The sequence below is a fragment of the Coccomyxa subellipsoidea genome (genome assembly GCF_000258705.1).
Source record: "Coccomyxa subellipsoidea C-169, whole genome shotgun sequence".
Classification (NCBI taxonomy): domain Eukaryota; kingdom Viridiplantae; phylum Chlorophyta; class Trebouxiophyceae; family Coccomyxaceae; genus Coccomyxa; species Coccomyxa subellipsoidea.
In genome coordinates, this window is record NW_005178031.1 from 824938 (window position 1) to 834091 (window position 9154).

The window sequence follows — 9154 nt, forward strand, 5'->3', positions numbered from 1 at the left end:
CCCCGGTTGAGCTTGATCCCTATGAGAAGTAAGGTTCAAATCCATGAAGCAGATCGCCCTCCTCCTGTTCCTTCACTTGCGAAGACCCTTGCTTTGCAGTTGTCCATCAGATGTGGTTGCAAGTGTGTTCTACCCCTCGACCTCAGCGAATGCTCGACCGTACTTCTCCAGCAAAGCAGAACCTGCCACAGTGATCGATGCACAGACAAACGTGGTAAATTTGAATATGCCAAACCCAACGGATCTTTGGCCAAGCAGCCTCCGAAGCATTTTCATTAGGAGCAAACCGAATGGAGCTGCCACGAGCGTTCTGTGCAGGAGGGCCCACTGCAGCACCTAGGGTCACTCTGCATGGGCAACTGCAGAAGCTGACGTCGGGTGTATTTTGCATGCAGGGCTGTGTCAAAGGTGGTGGGCGTGAAGGCAGCACCCTCGGTGGTGACGCTGTCATTCGTGACGATGTGGTATGGCCTGAACGTGGCCTTCAACCTGCTGAACAAGACCATCTTCAACTACTTCCCCTTCCCCTACACCGTCAGCGCTGTCCACGTGGTGGTCGGCCTCGCCTACTGCTCTCTGACGTACCTTCTTGGCGCCAAGAAGGCTTCCTTCGGCCGGGTACGGCCCCCACTCCACCTGCATGCTTTGGACATTCATGCTCAGCATTTGCAACTCTCTTGGCGCATCCATACTGGATCCCCACAAGCTTGTGTGCCTGTCATCATGTCCAGCTCCTGCACAGTCTCATGCATGCCCAGCAGGTCCCTTGGATGGCTCCAAAGCCAATGCTTGCAGCAGGGCACCCAGCTCGAATGAAGGGGGTCTCCTTTAAGAGTGGAGTGGGGTGTGCATCTGCAGGCGATCACCAAGGGCGAATTCAAGCAGATCTTCGGCCCCGCGGCGATGCACGCGGTGGGCCACATTGCGGCCAACCTGTCCTTTGCCGCGGTGGCTATCTCGCTGACGCACACAGTGAAGACGCTGGAGCCGGCCTTCAATGTGCTGCTGTCCAAGCTCTTCCTGGGCGTGGGCACCCCCCTCCCCGTCGTCAGCACCCTCATCCCCATCATGGTGCTGCTCCTACCTCTTTCTGCCCTTCAGTCTTATGAGCATGATGCAATGCCTCATCCCACCATTTCCATTATGTGAATGGCTTTGTACAAGATGATGCGAGACAGGCTTGGCATGGATGATTTGATGCACGGGCACTTGCCCCTCAATGACCACTATCCTGAGGCTTGCTGTGAGCACTGCACATGCCTGGCAGGCTGCAGAACAGATTGAGACGTCCTCACCTCCCTCTGTCGCTGTAAAGGGATGCCCTTTGAGCATTCAGAATTGGTAAGGATCACTTCTACCGGCTCTTTTGACACGTGCGCATGTGTGCGCAGATGGGAGTGGCGCTGGCGTCTGCCTCGGACCTGACCTTCAACTGGACCGGCTTCATCTCTGCCATGGTCTCCAACCTCACCTTCGGCTTCCGCGCAGTCTGGTCCAAGAAGTGCGCCCGAACTTTCCCCCACCAGATACACTCTCTGATGGCTTGAACCCGCGCATATTTTGATAAAGAATTGACGACATTCACGTTCCTGCAAGAAAGCAAGAGTAACATGTTTCCCTCATCCTGAAGGCAGAAGGGGCAGTCCGAGAGCCTAGTGCCCGGAATACAGGCGTTAAGCTTCCAGAACTCCCTTTCCTGGAATGATGTATTTCTGAGCATTTTTTGTGCGCACATGGTCCAATTGAGGCAAGTTCAGGATGATGTCATCTTCAGGGTGCTTCTGTGCTGATGCGCAGGGCGATGTCAAACATCAAGAACCTGGACAGCACGGCGATCTACGCGTACACGACGCTGATCAGCGTGCTCATCTGCGTGCCGGCCGCACTCATCTTTGAGGGCCCCAAGCTGCAGGCCGCCTCCGCCAAGGCGCTCGAGGCCCACCCAGACTTCTACTTCTCCCTCTTCCTTGTCGGCCTCCTCTACCACCTCTACAACCAGGTCCGCCCCACCTTCTTTGGGGTGCTAATCTGTATTTACAATCTCTGTCAGGCCACTGACTAAAAGCCAATGAATGCTTGCGGATGACATGTCAGGTCTGGAGGCCGAGAAGTATTGATGGTGTCTTGCTGTGACAGCACAAGTGCTTTGTGCTTCTCCTGAGCTGTCTCCTGGATGCCTGTCTCTGCTCAAAAGTTGTTCCATGAGTGGACCCCAAATCCAAGATCTTGGTGAGAGTATGGCATGTGGGATGGTTGGAGGCAGGATGTTTGCTTTTTCAGTGCTGTGCACCAATGCTCCAATACACTGCAGGAACTGGCTTCTAAAATCTCATGATGCTGTCCTGGATATTGCTGCACTTGTCCTAAAAAATGGAAGACCACAGAACACAAAGGTGTCACTTGCATACTCTCACAGTGGTGTCCATGAAACTTACATTCTTGTTGCTGCTCTTGCTGCTCTTCGTGCACGCTGACCGTGCATGTGTCTGCGCAGTTTGCCTTCAACACGCTGTCGCGTGTCAGCCCTGTGTCCCACGGCGTCTGCAATGTGGTAAGTGCCTCTCCCATATGCTGTGCATGTTGTCCTGCAGGATCATTCATCTGACCTCGGATGAGTCTGTCTCTTGGCTTCTCTATAGTGTACTCTGGGATCAAATGCCTTTCTTCCATTGAACCATATATGCCTTACTGAAACTTGTGCCAGAGGCAGTGATAGGGGAATGTGCAACAGGTGAAGCGCGTGGTCATCATTGGCACATCTGTGATCTTCTTCGGCACCACCCTCACCATGAAGACCAAGCTCGGTACATCCCCTGTCCCATTATCTCGTGTTGAAGCTTGTCAGAAGCCGTTCTTTGTGTGCAGACAGTGGCGCCATTGATGTGGCTTCGAGGGCTGTCAATCCATTTTCATTGCTACTTCATCTTGATGGCATTCTTGATCTTCTGCTGTTATTTGCACCCTGTGTCCTCTGTGTGGGAGATCAAAACAAGCAGCATATTAGTTTATTATTATTACTACATGCTATTCTGCCAAGAGGCGAGCTTCGTCCTGCGGACAAGGTGCAGGTGAAGGCCCCCATTATCCTACCCCTACAGACTTGAAGAGGGGATAATGCTGGCTGCAGGAACTGGTATTGCGCTCTTGGGAACCTACCTGTACACTGAGGCCACCAAGAAGTACAAACCCGCTCCCGCCCCAAAGATTCCCCCACCCGCAACCGCCTAGGCTGGCATCTGCAAAGTGCATTTGCCAGCATAGGAGTGTGTGAGAGAGGGGGGGCCAGGCAACAAAAATATGGCTGCAGTGAGAGCGGTACAGGCCTTATCATGCCTTTTAAGCTGCAAGTTGTAGCACACGTTGAAATCACACATCGATGTGCCTAGTGGGGTGTGCAGTTTTGTCATGCAGACACACAGCACGGGGCTGTGGGGTGCATGGCAAACGATGCGCTGCCTCCAGAACGGAAACCAATGAAAAGCAAAAGTAATGGCCAAAGGTTGTTCTATTACTCCTGATGTGGCTGAACAGATGGCAAGTTTCAAGCTGTAAATATGCATCGTCATACAGTTTGGTGGGCTGCCCAGAGCGGGAGCATCATGGTAATGTATCATTGCACATCAGCATTTTAGAGCGTGAGTTGTGTCCAGCTGTGCGCTGGAGCTTCAAGCGCCTGATTGCATGGTGGGGTTGAGGCCTTACTGACTCAGCTTAGACCCTCTGATCTGAAGGTCAGACTCTGAGAGATCCATCAGTTCTGGCAGACCCTGGTGTGGCACCCTCATATTCCACATAGTATTACTTATGTAGCTTCAATTCAAATGATCATGCATGGTATAGATCACCACAAGTAAATCTGAATCTGCCTACCACCGTCAATGCAGAGACGGAAGCATCTTGCTTGTAGATTCGTCAGAGGCGCGAGGCGCGTGCCACTACCTCTTCATAATGATGACCGGGCCAGGCTGTTGGATGGTTTTGCAGGGCGATAATATAATAGAACGGCGTCCCATTCCATCAAATCCGTTCGGCTGGTTCAATTCACAGCGATCCCTTCATTCACTTCTTCTGTTGTCCGGTCAGTCGAGTCTTGAGCTTGAGTCGGACGCATCGCGCCATCCGCCAAGTCAATCAAGACCGTCTCGCACCGTGCGCCCGACTGACCGGACTACACCATGCAGAGACCCAGAATCATTTTGGCGCTTCAACTCGCAGCCCTTGTATCTAGCGCTTTAGGAGCCTCCTCGACATCGATAGCACTTCATAGGAGAAACGTCCAGCTCGACGGGGTGGCGAGTCGAGCATCGCAAAATGTTGTGTGTGAGTCCTCCGTCCACGAACGCATTATTGCTGATTTCTTTCGATTTACCAAAGCGATGCTGGTGTAGCTAATACGAAAGTCAACGTTGAAGCAATCAGAGTGTTTTCAAGTCGCAACACCGCTATCGGAGTTTCAGAACTCCTTTTCTCGGTCGAGCTGGGGTTCTTTCCGGGACCATGACGCTCCGGTGCTCGAAATCTTTGCCGGGAATAAGATCGCGCTGAACTCTAGAGTATAGATGATGTGATATGTTTAGCTGATTCTATGTAGAGAGAGCATGCATTGCAAACTCGATTTGAAAGGAAGGTATTCCGGCATGCACCGACGGGGCAAAGCGTCAGGGCTATCATGTGGCTGAACAATGAATCGTAAGAGATTATACTGACTGAATCGTTCTCTGCTACAGATTACGGCGAGTTCTACCTGGGCTCGCCGCCCAAGCAGTTCACCGGCTGCTTTGACACGGGAAGCTCCGACACCTGGGTGCCATCTGTAGCGTGCCTGGACCCCTCGTGCCAGACCCACGATCGCTTCAACCCTCTACAATCATCGACTTTCAAGGTGATTGTCGATCTCAATGCCTCACGGGGCAAAGGCACAACCCCTTTGCCTGATGCTTGGGTACTAGTCACCTAGAGCAAGAAAATGCCTTGCAAATAAGATTAATTAATGGGACGTGCACTCATCTTGCTAGGATACGAAGAACAATGAAAGCCCTGATATTTAGGCAAGGCTTGAGTGCTGAAGTGAGCAGAGCGCAGCCATGCTGCACAAGGCTTTTGCAGTGGCATCCCTTGCCTCTGCTCGCTGAACCGGTATATGCACCAAAGACTCCCAGAACAAACCATGCTGCTGCTGCTGCTGCTGCTGCACCCTGTTACACACGTTTGTGATTCTATGTTTTTGTTCTTTGCGGGGCCAGGCCTCTCCATGTCTATCCATGCCCTCACCACCGTGTACAGTAAATCACGCCGTAGTCTTCAAGAGTCCCTCAACGTTTTGAACTCGTATTCAACTTTAAATTTCTGTGTGCTGCGCAGAGCTCGGCGAACACCGATACTCCGGCGGAGGCGGTTCTGCAGCGTACCTCCAGCTGGGGCCCGTTCATGATTACTTACGGCACCGGCCAGGTGGCGGGCACCGTAGCGGCCGACACACTCACGGTCGGCAACATCACCGTCAAGAACCAGGGCTTTGGCCTCGTTCTGCGCGCCAGCACTGATTTCCTCGACATCTCCTGCGACGGCCTCTTTGTGCGCCCTTTCACCCTTCTCGGCACTCTCAAATCTGAATTTAAGTAAAGACTGTATTGTGACTTTGATCCTGTAAAACGGCTAACGCGTTGAGCGGGTTGTCAGCTGAGCTGTTTCAGCACAGGCTTATCACAAGCAGCCACTGTGAGGTCCCTGGTAGTGCTTGCCTCCTGGTTGAGAATTCCAAGCCATTTTGCATGCAAGCGCACTGCACGCATGCAGCTGCGAATTGGAGACGGCCCTCTGGTCTTTTTTTTGTGCATGATGCTTCCGTTCGTGAGGCCGCGAGCTGTGGACCTCTGCACGGTCACAGCTGTAACCTCAGCACTGCCGGAATTTGGGGCCCTCTTTCTAGTGGCCATCTCTTGACAGCCGGCTTGGCGCTTGTAAGCACAAAGGTCTCACTCTTCTTCTTGCTGGGCATTTTTCCGCGGCCCTCAAAGCATCCTCGAGAGCTGCATTCTAATGAGCATAGGGGCTGAAACCAGAGGTGTGCACTGCTACCGCAGGGACTGGGATTCCCCCAGATCAGCAACCTGCAGACCACGCCGGCCTTCTTCAACATGCTGAGTGACGGCCAATTGGACCAGCCCCTGTTCAGCCTCTACTTGAACCCCGATGTGACCAAGGAGCCTGCTGGCGAGCTGGAGTTTGGCTCCATCGACACCAGCAGATACGTGGGCAAGCTCACGTACACGCCAGTCGTCGAGAAGAAGTGCGCTGCTGGGCCCTTAACTTCCAAGTTTTGGTGAATACATGTGCCTTGTTGTTTCTGTTCCCGATTGCTTTTGTTCCTTTGTGGATGCCGGCGTCATTGGGTGCCTGCCTTGCAGCAGAAAGGTGAGAGATGAGTGATGCACCCCATGATATTGATGGCAAAGAGGCTGCTGCAAGGGCTGGGGCGACGCTTTGCAAGCCGGGTTATCCCAACTTCTTGCCAGTAGCAGAAGAAATACATTCGTACCACATGCCAGCCATGGGCTTGCGTTCTACTTGAGCTCTGGTCGGTCCTAAGCAACCTCAGAAATGCAATGGCGGCTGAATTTTCGCTGTTGCTTGTTGGTGCAGGTACTGGACGGTGGGTCTGAGCGGTGTGACTGTGAGCGGGGTGGATGTGGGAATGGAGGCGACGCGAGTTGTCATCGACAGCGGCACAAGTGCGATTCTTTTGGGCGCCAACGATGCAGCCTCCATCCACAAGGTGCGCCTGAACGCTCTTAAACTGTGCAGAGAACTATACAGATGGAAATCTTCTTGAATTCCATCAGTGCGCATGCGCATGCTCTGGCCGATATAATTGCTACGGGCCCACGGATGGTGTGGGACTTGCAAAGATGCCGTGCATTTGGTGTAGGGGAGACTGTCCTCTCTCGGGCAATATCTGCCGCGAGAGAAGAACTGCAGAGTTTATGTGCACATTTGTATCTGCAAGCTCCCCTTCCAGCCTTGTCCTGCTCTGTGCAAAGGCGTCTGAGCAGCTGTCTGACATGCATTGGAAGGGGATCATGCAGACAGGAAACTGTCGTCAGACCAGACATGCTTTGCAGATTTTAGAAGCCTTGATTACTGTTCCTGGCATGCATCTCCAGGACTGCCAGATTGGCACATAGCAAGGCATGTGTGCTGAAGCAGACTCCTGCCATGTGTGCAGGCGATCCCAGGAATGTACCTGGACAGGCAGTCGGGCTACTGGGTGGTCAAGGGCGGCTGCGCGGCAGTGGCAGACCTGCCGCCCGTGACATTTGTCATCGGCGGGACCCCCTATGCGATGCCACCCCAGCTCTGGACTCGGCCGGTGCGTGTTGAAAAATACCTGACCTCGCTATAATTTGCAGGACACATGTGCCAGAGGCGTTTGTATAGAGTTTGGTAGAGTTCATGAATACAGGGCGCATGCCTCAAGGTGGGTGGTTGACATGGCAAGGAGTACCAATGGTGCTCTGCGCTGAGAAGCAATGTCTGTGCAAGGGATGTTCTGACTGACATCGCGTTATGGCATTACAATGCTGAGGGAACTTTTGATCAGTGACATGTGCAAGGATATCTATCATGTTCGCACTATTTCCATCTGTCAAGCCTGCAAACATAGCAGATTTGAGTCTTGCAGCTTCAGCAGCACTGTGATGAGCTTGGCATGCATGTGACCTGCAGTCCTCCCTGACACCTCTTCACTGAATAAGGCATGTGCTGTGCGCGAGACTGACATGCATATGTTCTGCATGTGTAGGCGGCGAGCGAGTCGAGCACGGACTTCAGCGGCCAGTGCGTCAGCGTGCTCATCGGCGCGGGGATGGCATCCAACACGATTCTTGGAGCTCCCTTCCTGCGCGCGTTCTACTCTGTGTACACCTATGACATGGCCAGCAAGGTCGCCCAGATCGGCTTCGCCCAAGCCGCCGACGGCAGCAAGTGAGCGCGCGTCCAGTCAGCTTGGCGGTCTAATCAGCTGCCCTTAGCCTCGGGCAGCCCTCGGGCTGTCCTGCCGGGCAGTTGGCCAAAGCGATGTTGTTTCTGAGTTCTGCCCCTAAGTTATGTGCATCTGTGAGAGCTTTGCTGGGCATCTGAGCCATGCGGGCATGCCTGAGCTCTGCAGCTTGAGCTCTGCTGAGCATGAATGGGAACTAGAAAAGCTTTTTTGAGCGCGACACTCAGGGAACAGGACATGCTAGCTGGAGTGCAAGGGTTGCCAATCACAGCTGGCCTTGAACAGGAACGGAACCTTGAACTCAACCTTGAACTCAAAGCAAGAGTATGGTGTTGGAAGCGGCTCCCTGCTCATGCAGAGCAGTAGGGGCCCCTTTTGACTCGACCTGCTTGCGCTTGCAAGCAGTGTCTGAAGTGGCATTGGTACATTTTTTGCCTGCTTTGCTGCGGTGAATGACCCTTGAACTCAAACAGACAGAACGGGAACGATGGAGTGAGAACTGTGCAGTAGTGTAGATGTGAATTCTACCTTTCGCTTACTGAAGTATGCCAATGTCTTGTATGTCTATTTCTCCAGTTCTGGGAGAGACAGGGTAGTCTGCACTTGCTTGTCCGCCTGTACTATATAGAAAGCGGTCTGGTTGGCTTAAAAATCTCGCTAAGCATGATCGAGCCACCGTTCTGAGAGTATAAATGTCGATGAATATCCCTGTTTTAATCAGTCAGTTGGCCAGACTTAGTGCTGCTTTTGTAGGGCTTTAAATGCAAAATGCTACTCTGAAGGACTGCCTTGCAAGCTGACCGTGTGGCAAGTCTTGTGACCTGTAGATGCTTGGCAGATTTGCCGTGAACACCTTTCTGCTTATAATAACTGTAATTGGGCTGGCTCAAACTTCTCACTCTCCAGCTGCTTGGTGCAAGAAAATCCCCTTGGGTATTCAGGGTCGTCGATAAAACACAATTTGAAGTTTGCCAACAGCTTGCTCAGCCTCAACAACTGCAATTCTTTGATGTGACGGTGTCATCTTTATTATATTGTAATTTAGTTTCACAATAGATTTGAACAAATATACCTTGGAGGTCAAAACTGCACGTTCACTGTTGGGCCCGTCGCATTTGCCGCAATTTGTACGGATGTTTATTATCTATTGCATTG

General features: G+C 52.5%; 2 protein-coding genes across 2 annotated transcripts; both read left to right on the forward strand.

Annotated features, from left to right (window-relative positions):
• Positions 1-149: 149 nt before the first annotated feature.
• On the forward strand, positions 150-3228 carry COCSUDRAFT_56674 (TPT-domain-containing protein; the record flags this gene model as incomplete). The annotated part of the gene is made up of 8 exons (XM_005645945.1): positions 150-190; positions 396-618; positions 859-1071; positions 1392-1501; positions 1798-1999; positions 2495-2551; positions 2732-2804; positions 3128-3228. The coding sequence occupies 8 exons, from the start codon at positions 150-152 to the stop codon at positions 3226-3228; spliced, it is 1020 nt and encodes a 339-aa protein (XP_005646002.1).
• A 1083-nt stretch (positions 3229-4311) lies between these two features.
• On the forward strand, positions 4312-8887 carry COCSUDRAFT_66898 (acid protease; the record flags this gene model as incomplete). Its single annotated transcript, XM_005645946.1, has 7 exons — positions 4312-4318; positions 4728-4882; positions 5362-5574; positions 6084-6289; positions 6643-6775; positions 7226-7369; positions 7802-8887. The coding sequence occupies 7 exons, from the start codon at positions 4312-4314 to the stop codon at positions 7985-7987; spliced, it is 1044 nt and encodes a 347-aa protein (XP_005646003.1). The 3' UTR covers positions 7988-8887.
• Between the last annotated feature and the right edge of the window lie 267 nt (positions 8888-9154).